The sequence below is a fragment of the Emydura macquarii genome, unplaced genomic scaffold, assembly GCF_026122565.2.
Source record: "Emydura macquarii macquarii isolate MOO-44397 ecotype Brisbane River unplaced genomic scaffold, CSIRO-AGI_Emac_v2 contig_2897, whole genome shotgun sequence".
NCBI lineage: Eukaryota > Metazoa > Chordata > Testudines > Chelidae > Emydura > Emydura macquarii.
Window position 1 is genome coordinate 10,415,105 of NW_027133034.1, and position 16,297 is coordinate 10,431,401.

Consider the following 16,297-nt stretch of genomic DNA (forward strand, 5'->3'; position numbering starts at 1 on the left):
TTAAGTTTCCAGATTGTTATCCACGCTTTCTTGCTGCAGTGGGTCATGTCCATGTTTTCAATGAGATTCTGCCTTAAATTATGTTTTTCTTCCTTCAGTGCAGACACCAGTTCTTCTTTGGCTGTTATGGTATCATCAGAGAATAGGCCTGCTTCAAACTTCTGCTTACATTTTGCGTACCTATTCTCTGAGCTCTATTTGACATGGTGACTGTTAAAGTCACTGATGATCACCCATCTTTTGTCATGTTTGATGTTATGTGGACTAGCAAACTTGAATTGTTTGTATGGCAGTTTGTAGACTGATGTGATGGAAATGCCACCAGTGTCTACAGTCAGGACTTCAATGTCATTATTAGGTAGACCTAAGTAGACAATATTAAAGCACCCACATAGAAACCATCTATTTTGAAAAAAGTGCTGAACTCCCAGGAGGTTCCATTGCTTAGGTGCCTAAGTTTAGATAACCCATTTTTTTTTTTTTTTTTTAGGTGCTTAAGTTTAGATAACCCATTTTTTAAAATCTAAGCCTAAACTTTTAAAGGACAGTGCATCAGAACATTATAGTCATAGTAGAACTGTTGGTCTCCAGTTAGATTTGGAGGGCAGATAAAACAAAGACAGTCTCTATCTTCCTATCTGCAGGGTTTATTTGGGGGAAGAAAACAGCCTCAGCAGAAATTGCTATGCCACTTCTGTCAAGGATGCCACTGCAGCATGAGCTGCCAAACGGCTTCTCCCAAATGGGAATACATTCAAATATATTTCCCCTTAAATTTGCTCATCCTCTCCCACTGGCAGCATTCCACCACCAACAGCACCATCTTTCTCCCCATTGTTTAAAACACTTCTGCTTCCCCAAGTGTAGGGGTGGTGGTGGGGGTTAAGGAGTGGGCTGTGTGGTTACTGTGGCCAAAGCAGAGATCTTCCTTTGCTCCAGGGAAAGAGCTTCTGCTGATGAGCTCTAGGATGTGGAGAGACTTTTTCTTGTGTTTTCTGGCCTTGGACTTTACTTTTTTCTGTGTCTATTAGACAAGGGTTTTGTTTCAGCCCTTTCAGGACACCAGTTGCTATTTTTAGTTGGGGGTCCCATCTGGAACTTAACTTCAGGCTGCTCCTCATCCTGCAATATGCAACTGAAGGAGTAATATGTCATAGATCCTTGTAAGACCCCAGATCCTTCCCTTGGGAATAAGCAGTCAAATAGCAGGCCAGACATTCTGCCAAGCGGCTCAGTTACTCATTCAATAAACACATGAGAAAAGATCCTGGATTTTTTTTTTAAATGGATTGGACTTGGAAGAATTTTTGGACTTAGCCCAGAGGATCTTTGTTCAGTTAAGAGAGTCTGGCTTGTTGAGCCCTTGTTACTGAAGAGGACTGACTTATGGAGAGGTGTCTAGAAGGGTCTTTTCTGATGTAGGGAAGAGGACAACATGCTGTCCAGATTGAGCCCCTTACTCCTGTGGCAGCAAAAGAGTTGCTTAGGCTTGGAGCAGCTGTGGAGGTTCCCTTCTGCAGCTCCTGATACACTCTCTTTGCAGATGGAATGACCCTTGGCCTTCAGCTTGCTTTGTTTTGCCTGCTCCAGTGTGCCTTGTTGCCAAGGTTAATGGAATATCAGGCTGCATTAGTGAGAGCATTGCCAGCAGATCGAGGGAAATGATTACTCCCCTCTATTTGGCATTGGTGAGGCCACATTTGGAGTAGTGGGTCCAGTTTTGGGTCCCCCACTACAGGAAGGATGTGGTCAAACTGGAGAGGGTCCAGCAGAAGGCAACAAAATGATTAGGGGGCTGGAGCACATGACTTATGAGGAAAGGCTGTGGGAACTGGGCTTGTTTACTCTGCAGAAGAGAAGAGTGAGGGGGGATTTGATAGTGGCCTTCAAATACCTAAAGAGGGGTTCCAGGGAGGATGGAGCTAGGTTGTTCTCAGTGGTGGCAGATGACAGAACAAGGAGCAACGGTTTCAAGTTGCAGTGGGAGAAGCCTAGGTTGGATATTAGGAAAAGCTTTTTCACTGGGAGAGTGGTGAAGCACTGGAATAGGTTACTTAGGGAGGTGGTGGAATCTCCATCCTGGGAGGTTTTTAAGGCCTGGCTTGACAAAGTTCTGGCTGGGATGATTTAGTTGAGGTTGGTGCTGCTCTGAGCAAGGGGTTGGACTGGATGACCGCCTGAGGTCCCTTTCAACCTTAATCTTCTATGAAATGCTGCTCAGCAGGTGGCTTCTGGTAGGGGAACAGAGGCCTGGAAAGTTTAGTTTATGGAGAGATTTTACTTGCTTCTGCCCCAAAACAGGATTTTAAAAGCTAGGATGCTAGAAGATAAAAGCAGTAGCACTGAACTGCTACACTTTTTGTGCTGCTGGAGGCAGAGAATGTAGTGGGAGGGCAAAGGGACAAGGCCAAATTCAGAGCACCATGGACAAGTTTGAACTGCATCTCATATTTGCAAGGAATGGGGCATAGACCAATTGAATTAGGGAGAGATCGAGTGAAAAACATTAATTAAACCTTACAATACACTTGAAAAGCAGATTGTTATTATTCATCTTCTCTTTTGGTAATTGGGGTAATACAAGCAGATATATTAAATGATTTTTCTCATGAAACAAGGAGGAACCAGTTTGAGATAAGATTAGCAGTCTGCAGTTCTGGAGTCCCAGTCCTGTATATTCAGACCTTTGCTCACTCTTTACTTTAAATCACTCAACTAAAATATTACCTTAAATACATGTGAATTAAGTAGTTGAGAGTTAGTTTCATAGAATCCAATGGGTGAGTATGTGAGGATAAGGTCAGAGTAACATAAGCATGTATATCATATGATGTACTAGGGTCTGATTTGCTTCTTTTTCCTCACAGGTGTCTTCATTTTCTCTGTACCAAAAGTTAAATACCAATAATGTTGGGGGATGAGTAATTTTGTACTTTCAGTATCCAATAAAGAACAGCTGCAAGTGCTACAAAGCATTGGTGTTGTAGGTTGAAATTCTCTTCTGGCTACATTGCTACATTTGCCTTGGAGATAACTACTTTTCTCCACTGTCCTCGACAGCAGTAGCAATAAAAAGGAAAAACCTGTGCTATTCTACTCTACTGAATAATCTTACAGTTCCTGAATAATAGTGCTGTACCATGAATTAAACAGCTACCATTTATCTGACAGGCTAATGGTTATCACAGAAGGCACAGAACCCTCTGGAGTGGATTCAAATTAGACTTACAATAATGGAAAATTATCTAATTTATTTAATTTAGTGGAACTCAAGCCATCACATACAATGGAGCAGATTTTATTTTTTTGTTAAAGGATAACTGATGTTTGGTCCATTTGTCTAACAGTAGAAAGAGGTTAAGGGTATTTACTTTAAATTTCTTATAGGCTTTTCAGAGATGAAATCAGTCTTCTTGATATTACTCAAAAATAATTGAATCATACAATTTAAGACTGATTACATACTATTTACCAGTTGTCAAAGTTATTTAGTATTTCAGGTGTCGACATGTCTCTTTGCATGTGATTAGGTTTGGGTTTTTTTAAATGAACAAAATCAATGTTTGGTCCCAAATGCCCCATATTTTAAGGAGCCTGACAGGCATTCAGTTCATAGAACCTCCTTTTTCTTTAAAGTCTTCCTGGCTCTTTTTCCACATGGTAGAGGAGATGATATGGGAGATCTTACAAGTGGTATAATTTAAGTAATGTATATGATGTGGTTATGTATATTTATGTATTTATTTTGTGAAACAATATCATAGCCAATTCTTGAACACCCTTTACATGCCCTCATGTATCAGCTCCATGCAAAGCCATGAAAGTTCTGTGCTTGTGCTGTATTAGAACTCCATCATATAAACCATTTTGTTGGTCTTGTTCTTAATACTGAATGAAAATTATAAATGTGACTGATATCATAAAAACATATTAAGCGGGCACTAAATGGACCTCTTGCTTGCAGCCTCAGTTGATGATGATGAGACTAAACTATACCTAGAGCGCTCCCCTAGACGAGGAGAGAAGCATATTAGTTACATGGTGTGTTTCTTCTCTTGCTGTATCTGAACTATGGTGATCTCCAATTTGGTCAGTCTGGTATCTTTTACAAGAACCAAAAGCAATGGGTATTTTAAAAAACTGATTCTACCCATTAGTGTGTGGATGAAAGCTTAACACAATGCAGCATGCTGCCTTCTTAAATTTTTAAACTGACAATTAGAAAATTAGTGATCTCATTTTCAGAAATGCTGAGAAACCCCAGCTCCCACTGAAAACTGGACCATAAGTGCTCTTAATAAATACACTTGCAAAAAGAAAATATCACAAAATTAAAGATTTTCATTTTCTATCCAATAAAATGTGTAGGGAAACAAAGTTGATTATAACGATTCCTTTATTATATATTTTCTTAATATATTTCTATCTGGGCATGCACAATAATACTGCCACAATTGTGTCTACTACAGCATTACAATGAAAAAGTCTCTGATTTCTGAATGTTGTGATTTTGTAAGAAGTGTTTACTGCTGCTGTAGCCTTATTTGAAATGAGCACAGATTCTTTGTTCAGTTAGACTTGCACAATATTCCACATCCAAAAGCCACCACATACAAATAGACATAAATGGCAATCTTTGTTTGAAAATTACATTACATGAAGAAGGTTGCTTCCATTACATTCAAGGAACGATGTCACTGGTGAAGAAGAAAGAACAAGTTTGTGTTACAGTCTCTGTATCACACCTGAATGGGGAATACTGGAATTCATTACCTAGCAATGCAAAGTACTCGGTCTTCAGCATAGAGTAAATATAACAATCTCAATCAAATCCTTATGTTTCTAAAACTCATTATTTTATGAGGAGGCAAAGGGATAGTCTCTTTCCTTATGAAGAATTTGTCATCAGTGTATTAAAGCCATCATGTAATACCAAAAGTATGTTGCAAGGATGTTGAGTCGTAAAAAGCAAGAAAATTTAGGATTAAGATTAGAATTCCATCCTTCAAACTGTAGCATCTAGATATTGAGTCATGTACAGCATCAGATATAAAACATACACTTGAAAGTCTCACGCACAATGGATTCAAGGTTTAGTCTCACTCTCAAAACCTAGATTGGAACAAATCCTTGTTGTATTTACATTTTAGATTTGTATTTAAGGAAAGCATCTCTTTGCAACAAACACGCTGAATTAATATTCATTCCGTAGTTATACATAATTCCTTTCTTCTCATCTTCCAGAACCATTAGTCCAAACAGAGTTTATATATTCACAAACTTACTTGGGATGGGCATTTAGGATACTGCACTGAGATAATGGAGCTTTTTAAATGCAACTAATACAGGTCTAACGTTATCAGTCCACAGTATAAATCTGTGTTTAAATCTATATTACTACTAAGTCATTCTACACACACAGTTGCTGATTTTCAAGTGTTAACACAGCAAGTTAATTTGTAAGTGAATTTATTACTTGATGCTAGAGTAAGAGTTCGAGGTTGAAGGACTCTTTGTGCACAGAACAGGTACAACACGGTGGGAGCAATATCAGCTTCTCTACATGGCCCTGCTCATGTGTCCCAACCCCGACCTAGAGGGATGACCGCTATGTGGTAAAAGGATACGTCAGCCTCTATGGCAGTTTCAGTCCCTGGTCTCACAGGATATTGCCAAAAATGTCAATTAGTGCCAACTGTGATGGTCACTTGCTGTTTGAGCACCTACTCACTAGGAAGTGGACTGAACCTGTCTACTCATTCAATATAGGTCACAGAATAACTAACATGGTCAGTCCTTAAAAAGAAAAAGATGGAGAGGAATGAGTGGTTCTACCATTCCCTTACTTTTCACAGCTGATAGTTTAACATTTTTAAAAATGTAAGCATCAGAGCATGCCATTACTATTTTAAGGGCAAATATGCCAGACTCTCTCCTACCCCTCTCCCCCAATTTTAAAACCAAGATGGCACAGACAGTTACTACCTGCCTAAACTGGATTTGAACTCATGAGTTATTTGGTAAAAGGTTTCATATTTTCACTGACCATTCCCTGAGCCATCCTGCTCTCAATGGTTTTATTTCATGTACCAAAAAAAGGGGAAAAGAAAAGAAAAAAAAAAAAAGACAACTGCATTTGCTCTGCTGATGTTTAAAAATGTAGTTAGGGACCTGTTCCAGCACAGAAAGATATTTCTTGATATCTTTAGATTCCCCCTTATGCTATATAAGCATCTTTCAAAAAAAAAAAATAAAGAAAAGTCAGAACCGGGTCACACGAGGCAAGGATAATTAAATATTTTTCTGTAGCAATAGTTCAGTTTTATAATCATTTGGCAGCAACTTTGTGGCAGCAGAGGTGAAGGGGAGGAGCAAAAAGACTGTCATGTTGTGGAAATGAACGATCTCACTCACATGAAGACGCTAAACCAAAATGGACACCCCCTTTCTCCTTAAGAACATGGCCAGAATAACTGAACACATTTTGACAAGAATATTAAATAAGAAAAGTTGTTATCAAATAGGTAGCTAAATATACATACGTTACGCACATTTAAACACTTGTCACTGAGTGAACTTGTTTTCAAAGCTGAAACTTAACTGTGATTCTGGAGATGAATTTCTGTCTCTTCACCTGAGATGCTGTGTTTCAGGGAAAAGTTTTATAGAAACATACAATTCATAGCTGGCACTGGTGCAATAGCCACCATAAAAAGCTTGACTAGTGGACTAGCTGAGCCATCTTGCAAGAATAACTTTCCTTTTTAAAGAGACATTAATTTAGATGTTGTATATTTTCAATCATGGCTGCTGTGAAATCACAATCTCAATGTATTAAAGGACCAAGAAACAAGTGCAACAATTGATCAAACTTTCATTTTTGTTTAATTTAGTAACTGTAGAATGAAACTGTTTCAAAGCAAGCTCTGCATTACTTCAAACAATCAAATATTTAACATAATTTGAAGAAAAACCTCAACCTCAATAAACACACAAATCAATAAAAACCCTGTACATATGTATTTTTCAGGAAGAAACTCAAAGGACTGTACCACAAGGAATTAATATTAGTTTCCGTATCTGACGCTACAATTTATAATCCATTTGTTGATGATTATAGGGGCTAGGGACACAAAGCCATGCAACATTTGGTAGAAAATGAAATGCTAAAGCAATTGTTTGAAATATTCAGTGCTTTCATTTGGCACTGAATTCCTTAAATAAAACAAATGCCAGTATTATCATAAATCAGAAACACATTTATTGTCTTTCAACTAAACTGGCTTCAATTACTTTGTCTCTTTCAGCCAATCTTTTCGAGAGCCAGATACTTCCCTGTTTCCTGTCCATTAAAAACCAGGATATTCAATTTCTTCTTTGCCTCTACAAAGATGGGTCAAGGCAGGTGCGTCCTTGTCATTTCTGAGTCAGAAATCCCCTCTTCCTGAACAGAGGGTTCATAATCACCTGCATTATCAGCCAATTCAACGTCTTGCTCGTCATTACTCTCTGCACTGTAATCAATTTCTTCAAGGAAGCGAGGCTCATCTTCATCCAGAACATATGTAGTGGGACTGTAGTAAGACAACACACAACAGGTTGCATTAATCCCCTTCAAAGATTTAAATTCAGCTACATTCAGTTAGATAGCATACTCCCTTATCTGAAGCTAAATGAATAATCCAAAATGAGAGTCATTTTAACGTAAGGAAAGCAGGAATAATTAACCTGAATAATGCACAAACTGTGAGCCAAAATGCCATTTATACTGCTGACAAATGAATGTCATAGACACATACTACATATGATACATCTGTAAAATAGAGTCAAAGTTATACACACACAATTTAAAAGTCATTGAACTGGAATAAGTTAGCTATTTATACATATTGCGTATATCGTATAGTAGCACCTAAACTGTGATAGGAACTTAACAGTCATAAGAAAAAACAGACCCTGCCTCTGCTTCCAACTTTAGTATTTTGTTTTCAGATTGTAAACTTTTAATTGCATAAAAGTTTAGTTTGAAAATGTTACAAAAAAGCACTTTTGACTAGTTTGTAAATGAAAACTCACGTGCTCAGAAAGCAAGGTGTTAAGTCTTCTTCTGTATGCAGAATTATCAAGGTTATGTGCAAATTGCTAAGCGTTCTCATACTTTGCATAGATACATTTCTAAAAGTCTCAGCATAAATCCTGCAGCTTCCAGGCAGCAGGTAACTAAGAAGCTGGGTAAGTGGCTATGCAGTGTTCTAATTGGTTTCTACAGTAATGTGCTAAAATAATTTCTTCCAAGATTCTAAAATGGTTATATACTATTAGAGTAAACCCAAGAAAACTGAAAATCCCAGAGCTTCCTAGGATTGGGGGGGAAGGAGGGGAACCAAAAACTTTGCACACCCAGCTTCATTACTCTCCCTTGGGACACATGATAAAGCTATATGCTTAGAAGCACTTAGTGCTTCTAAATATTTCATAAGATAAGTAGCTCTGAATTCAGATGAGTCCCAGAAAGGATCTACAACTTATCCATTTTAATTCATAATCAAATCATAGAGATTTGTCTACATACATCCATTTCTACATTAGAGGCGCTGGAACTAAGGAATCTATACAGTAACCAGATACAACTCATAAAACACAACAGGTGTGTTAGAATCACGTAGGGTGCTCTGATTTATTGTGTTAGGATCATTCACAAAGCATTTCAATCAGTTATACATTTGAATTTTTACAACCTTTTCCTTAAGGTACACTATAGGATCTCTTGACAGTAGCTCTGCATTTAAAAGGTTCATTACTGTTTCCACTCTAAAGCTCTTTCAGAGAGTAAGAAAAGGACCATCTTAATTTGCAATATGATGAAATTCGGTGCAAATATTTTTCACTGAGCTTATTCTTGTCAACCTCAACCTCAAGTGAAGTGTGCAATTGACAGCTGAGATTCACATACTGGGAATATGACAAAAAACCTGGACTTTTTTTTTTTAAAAGCTTAAAAATGTTCTAAAAGGTACTGAAAAATCAAAGGCCTAACAAAGACAAATTAAATTGGCACAAACACAAAAAAAGAGACGAGGCTTTGTGTACTATATTTACCCTTTAAGTTTTTCAGAATAAGGGTTAACAGCTTGCTTGTGCTTACTAAATACCACAAAAAATGCAATACAAAACTAAACATGTCTAACAATTGTTATTTAATATTCTAGTAGTACCCAGAGACCTCAACTAGGGTCAGGGCCAATTATGCTATATGTTAAACATATATATGTTGGGATGTCTGCCCTAATCAGTTTACATTCCAAAAAGACAAGCAACACATGAAGGATTAAGGAGAGGGATGCAATCAGGTACTTTGACTGGCACAAATAAACTTTTAGCATACTATTATTCTGGTGCCTTCTGCATGAGACTTACAAGCATTAATGAATTAAGTCTTAAAAAGGTCTTCTCATTTTACAGATAGGGAAACTGAGATACAACATTGCACTGAACATCTGTGGCAGAACCAGTAACAGACGCCAGATCTCTTGAGTCCCCATTCAATGATTTAGCCATGTGACTGTACTCCCTCCCCTAAAAAAAAATCATAATCCACCATCACCTACTTTTCTTAAAGGTAAACAGGTTGAAATTTTCATTCACCTCTTTGAAAAATTACTCCCCTGCAGAAAACCCTATTCAAACACATCTCATCTCAACAAATGCATAACTTATTCTGGGATTTCTGTTTCGAATCACTCAACACAGATATTAATTTGCTAGGGTACACACACAGTAGGTTCATGCCACGATTGTAGGATATTCCGTGTAATTCAATTGACAGGAAATGGAGCCATTAAATCTGAACATTGCCCTCATATTAACTAATAGTTCTGAGTACTGGAAGTTTAACAAAAACTAAAATTTGTGGTGCAAATGATGTTTTTCTAACCTGTGATAGCACACGTAGATGTATAAAAGATGTATTACAAAACGCATTAAAAATTGATTTGTTTAATTGCACGCAACTTAGGACAATAGCGAATGTAATGTAGTCTTCTGCAAGAGATATTCTCTCCATAAGATAAGTTTACTGTGGTTTTTTTAAAAACTATTTTACATACACAAAGTCCAGAACATGTGGCAACTGTCTTGTTGAATGTATAGAAAACTGGACATTTCAGCAAGCCACCTTCACTTCCAGGAAGCTCACATTCTGTTTACCAAGTGACAGACTACATCCCAGTCTACATGCTGCATTCTATATTGCAATACACATACAAGACAGCAGAAGATACTGCTGATACAGAAGACAAAACAGAAAATTATTGCTATTTTAACTCAGTTGGGTCAACCCCCAGTAAGCAGTGTTAAGAACAAGTAAATTCTGCAAGCTGTCTCAAAAGAGACAGCAGGGAACATTTAGGTATGCCAAGTTTTTAACTTGGCATCTTTATCATCTTTTAAAAACCTAGGAGAGAACTAAGCACAGTAACATAATGCACCACATTAGACATTTGCAGTTGCGGATCTCAAATCTCAGGTTAGAAGGGCAAGCGTAGTTTAATCTTTAGTAAAAATGTCATTAATCTTAAACTAACATTATCAATACAATAATAATATTTCTCCACTGAGAAGCCCAGTACTGGAAGAGTTAATTTACAGGTCAGGACTAGCAAAGCTACATGAGGATGCTTGCCTAATATTTGTCCCTGTTAAGTCTGGTTCTGAAATTAGTTTCATTTTAACATTGCACTTTGTTACTACTGGCGCTCCATCACACCCATGGTGCTGCTATTGCCCATTAACATTCTACTGAAATCAGTTATAGTAGGGTGTGCTTATTTTGTCAACCTGCTTTCATTTTTTCTGTACCCACCACAATGGTATCTGAATGCCTTGTATAGCTGGCAGTCAAGAGGCCCTTCCATTGCTTTATTTCTGATGCAATGAATTTATCATATCCTCCTTTGATATTTGTTCTTCAAAATTCTTCTCAGCCCTCTTTAATCTGTATTTTAGAATTCATCTAACAAAATGTATATACTACTCCACCGTTTTCACTTGTGCTGGATTTCTACAGTTTTGTGACTCGAACACTTGAACCTTGCTGTTTAATCAATTTTGTTTTTAATATCATGGCATATCTTGTGACTCAATGTATTTTTAGCAGCCTTACATGCTGAGTCTATGGATTTTAATTTCCTAACTTTTCCCTTGGGATGTTTCTTATTAACATACTCAATAATCCTCCCTCCTATACCTTTTCTTTTTAAAAATAAATAAATAAATTGGGGTTTTTTTTATTAAGACTGCTGGATTGTTCTGGATTTCACAATGTGTGAGCTTTCTTTAAAGACACCTGTTCACTTGACCACTTTAAAACTTTACTGTTCAGATATTTTATTTCAATTTAATTTTATCCTTACAAGTGTGAAGATAAACTTCTAAATGAGAACTAAGTGTAACTGATGCAGTCTTGCAGTCAGACTCTCAAACAAATAGTGCTTCTCAAAAGCATACCTTTCCTTTATATAAAAATGTGTTTAGAGAGGACACGAGATCTAGAAAACTATGTAATTTAAGAATGAATCAAATGCTTTATCAAAACAAGACTTAGTATTTTTATAATAAGTTTAGCAATATTTTATGTTTATTATGCATTTTTCCTATTTGAATGAATGTTCTGGTACACTTTCAAATAAAAATAAACTAATCAGTTAGAAAAAAGTTGTCTCCCCCCCCCAGCTAAAATGGCTATTTTTGCCAAAAAAAAAAATTAGTGATTTTTCCAGTTTTGTTTTTGGCTGATATAACACATCACTCATTTTTCATAATTCAAATGCTTCAAGCTGCAGAAGAAGTCAATCTTGAAGGCCAGAATCAGCCAATCCTACTGGTATTAATGCTACAGAGAGCAAAAAATCTTCTATAAACTATTTTTAAAACACACTGGGATATTTACAGTGCTTTACGAGAAGAGGTTGAGATAGTTTCTGCCCAGAGACTGAAAGTTACACTTGCACATGGGATCAGTGAGAAAGAGAAATATAACTGGCAAAGAACCAATGACCACTGCTGAAGCAGTGTTGCCTGGGGAGTAGAAATGGGAGGAGAGTGTCAGGGGAACAGTGCAAAACGCAGCCAGCTTTCCATGTCCTCAATTCCTTAGAATTTACCCAGAGATCTCTGGATATCCAAGCTCCTGGAAGTCCTGGAATGTAATTATAACCTGGTCACTATTTTAGTGCTGTCACTTCACTTACTCTCTGAAGCATCTCCTACATGATACTCAAAACTAAAGAGTCACCGCTAACTTAGGCTATGTCTACACTACTACTTCACAAATGTCCATGCTCCTGTACACCGATTCATGCTAGCTCTCATTGAGCTAGCATGAGTATAAATGGCAGGGCAGGTGTGATAGCAGCAGGGGAGTCAGGCTGAACTGTGCAGAGCACAAACCTGCCGGAAACTGGTGTTCATGCAGTCGGCACAGCTCAGCCACACCTCTTCTGCCACACTGCTATTTATACTCAGGCTAGCTCGATGAAAGCTAGCACAAGCAGGGGAAATCACACCCCTACATTGTAGTGTAAACACAGCCTTCAAGACAAATTAAATAATTTTTACAAATGCTGAGTAGCTCTTGCTCACATGAATAGTCCCATTGCTATTAAATTCTTAGCATTTTTAATCCCTATTTTACATGGATGGCATTTGTCAAAGCACATCAGGCATACTAATAAACAACAGATAAGAAGCAAAGTAAAAAACATGGTAGGAAAAAAGTGTGACTAAAAAGATTAGAGAGAAAAAAGTTACATTCTATTGAATATAGCTCTTTATTATTCATGTTTTATCCTCTGGGGGATGAGTAATGTTCCTATAAAGTTAAGGGACTGATTGAAATAGAAAAAAAAGTTATAGAAAGCAAAGCATTTCAGAACCAAAGCAATGCGATACATTCCATTACACTTCATCAAAATGTTAAATACATCAGCCAAGGGGAAGAGTTCAATAAGGCTAAAATGTACTTTAACATACCAGTTATGCCAAATAGAGTGATTTTGTAATCTAGTCCAATTTCCAGCCTCAAATTAATTCACTACGCTTAACTTTATCATGGACTCTGTCTCAAGATCAGTCCACCAAACGTGCAGTTCTTCCCAACTAGAAACTATTCCGTGGCTTCTGGACCAGTAAAATATTAAACTACAGTTGACATTACCGTATATAGCCAATAAAAATAATATATTCAAAAATTTTAAACTTTACCCTTACTTGTGAAATTACAATAGCCTAGAAATCCCAGAGAGTTTTTAAAATAATTATTTTAACAAAGTTTATTAGACAATATAACTAAACATTAGTTTGGATCAAACAGATCAAATCTTTTCTTCAGGTGTATGATATACTGCATTACCACTTAAATTAATGTAGTACAGAAGTCTAATGGGGACAGAAATTGATTCAAGGCATGATCAGGACAGGCAGGTAAATGAGGACAGACACAGAGATGGAACTAAGTGGCAGGCTGCAACTTCATTAACTTAATACCGCAGGTGGGCACTATGAACCCCACCTCCCCACTCTCTCATGTACCAGGCACTTAAGTGGGTCCAGTATGGGTGTACAGGAGTCCCAGCATATAACCTATAACTCAGGGTAGAACCGCCTCAGCCTATCCCTACGACTTATCTCCTCATTTCCCTTCTGAATCCTCTCCCCCTTCTACTCCATGGGGGACAGAATAGTACCACGGGGCATGTCAGTCTGTCATGTCAGGTCTTCCCTTCTTTCATAGGCACAAGGCCACCAACAAATCCCAGGTCTCATTTACCACTAGTATTAAATTTCTATGTCCTATCCCTTTTTAATAAAACTGTGTCTTCGTGATGCCAAGAAAAAGGCAAGAAAACCTACTAATTTGTCCAATGGGAAAATTTCCTTCCTGATCCCAGCTAATGGAGACAACAGGCCCCCAAAATCCCAGGCAGAGATTTAAATTAATGAGGCAAGGGAGAGCAGGAGCCAATCAAATCCCAGCTCCTGCCTGGGGGGCCAATAGGAGGCAGAGAGCCCTAAGAGAAGGAGAAGCCTAGCCAGCATTCCCAGCAGGCATGTGCTTCCCCTGTCTTTTTTGAGCTGTTTATCCCACTGCTAGTCCCATCAACCTTCCCACACAGTGAGATGGGGGTGTAGCATTTGTAGCTGGTTTCTGTCTCCTCTATCTCATTTCTAGAGCTTGCTTCCTCCTTGCCATTTCCCAAAATTTCCTCTTTTCAACTCAAATGAGAAAGTTATGAGAATTCCTAAAGCTCTACCTGTGTTTCTGCTATAATTAAACTAAATCTATAAACTAAAATCACTGGATAACCTAGAACATACTGAATGAGTCTTATAGAACTGAACCAGGCATCAGAACTTCTGAATAAGGTCAAGTCATCAGGAAAATTAGAATGCTAATAAATCCTACTAGTTATGATGAGAGTCATATGTTTTTATTTTATTGCACACAGAGCCCATCAAACCTGTCAACATCACAACTGTAATTCTTACTACAGGATCAATATTACATGAAGTCTAATGTTACCCTAATATTACATGAAGTCTAATATTACATGAAGTCTAATGTTGGAGAAACTGGGGGAAAATACTGGAAAACAAGTTCAAAATAAGTAAAGGAAAGTAAGTGTTTAATTCATCACCTAAAATATTAAAGTGCATTGCCATAGGAAAATAAATCTGGTTAGTGTTTTATTTTTGTAAATCAAGAATGCTTCTGACTTGGTTGAAAATACTTTGGGTTAACTTAAGGTGAGTATGTCCAGATGTAATGAAATACTGAAAAAGTATTTTAAAATGTTAACCTGTCCACTTTCTCCCAAGTTAAGGAAGAGGTGATCTTGTGTAATCACCTATATACTATTTGCTTCATTAATTACAGTGCTTCTGAGTGTATACACTTGCTTACACCAAGATTTTTTTCATCTCAGACATTTTATTACATCTGCAACTTCATAAAAATATATACAGTAACTGTTACTTTATTTATCACAAATAGTCCATTTGGGACACTATGGCCTTGTGAAAACAAGCCTCTTTTGTATTGTCTGATATACATATTTGCAATGCCGCAGATAACATTTCTTACCTCTGATCATTTTGTCTCTGTTGGCAGCTGTTCTCTCCTTGTTATTCACTAATAGGTTAATATCCTCTACCTACAGAATTCAGAGGCAATCCAGTGTTTTTGTTGTTGGAGGTTCCAAGCCTAAGCCCCACCCCTCAGCTCAGGCCAACAGAAGAGTTTTTCCAAAGCTGTAGAAACACTCCAGCAACAGATTACCATTAAGACAATTTAATATATATTAATGAACTTAAGATAATTATATGTTTAATTCTCCCTTTAGAAATTAAAAAAATTATATTCAAGTCATTTACTTGACTACCAGGTTTGGATGAATGAGGAGAGAAGTTGCCAACACTAAGAAAATTATCTTCAGGTATGAATTTTCTCTTTCTGTTGTATAGCTTCGCTCCTCACATTCATTACTCATGGGAAGTAGAGAGCAGTGAATCAAAGAAGTAGTACGGGAAAAGATAAACAGAGTTGTAATTATAGCAGAATAGGCAGGAACGGAAGTTTCCCCCATATAAAGCAAAGGGAAACAATCCAATAGCACCTCCCTACCAAAGGAGTTCTCTGCAGGGGAACAGAAACTTACCTACTTCGCAAATCTTCCAAAGATAAAATTCTTATGCTTATTTCCCCAGTGCCCCATGGGACTTCTGTGACAATTTCCCAGATACCTAGCATGCCAGCTGGTGAAGGGTTTTAACATCTTGCCTGCAGTGACTGTGAGGTTGTAAGGCCTTGTCTTTTGATTAGAATGAAATGAACAGGATACAGTGGTGTATACTTGAGATATAACTTTATAGGGCTAAGAATGCCCAATTATGTCGCAATTATGTCCTTTATAAAGGAGTGATAAGGGATAAAACAAAAATGAAGGGAGAACTATTGCCCAGGAACTATGGGAGGAGGAATTTATTTTGAACAAAGGTTTTTGGATCTATAAGATGAATCATTTCTTATGACAACAGCAGCATGGTTCTTGTACAGACAAGGGAAGTAATTCCACAACCTGCCTTTTGGAGGTAAATGGTTTTGACTTGTAAGATCTGTCATTTGATTAATCTTGCCATTTGATGATACTCAAATGGAGAAGTCCAACGTGCCAACCTACAGAACGCCACTAGGGCTTGTACCCATGTTTCTACAGTGCTTGATTGTAGGACTCAAACTATT

The 16,297-nt window shown here is 37.4% G+C and overlaps 1 protein-coding gene across 5 annotated transcripts in view; it reads right to left on the reverse strand.

Annotated features, from left to right (window-relative positions):
- Window positions 1-4,384: 4,384 nt before the first annotated feature.
- Window positions 4,385-16,297, reverse strand: part of AGTPBP1 (ATP/GTP binding carboxypeptidase 1) — a 109,350-nt gene continuing 97,437 nt past the window's right edge. For 4 of the 5 annotated variants that reach the window (XM_067569335.1, XM_067569334.1, XM_067569333.1 and 1 more), the window contains exon 26: window positions 6,869-7,574. In XM_067569335.1, coding sequence (XP_067425436.1) covers window positions 7,397-7,574 — 178 coding nt within the window. In that variant the 3' untranslated portion in view covers window positions 6,869-7,396. Of the gene's footprint in view, window positions 4,698-6,868; window positions 7,575-16,297 lie in introns of those variants that run through there. The other variant, XM_067569337.1, reaches the window with a different exon arrangement.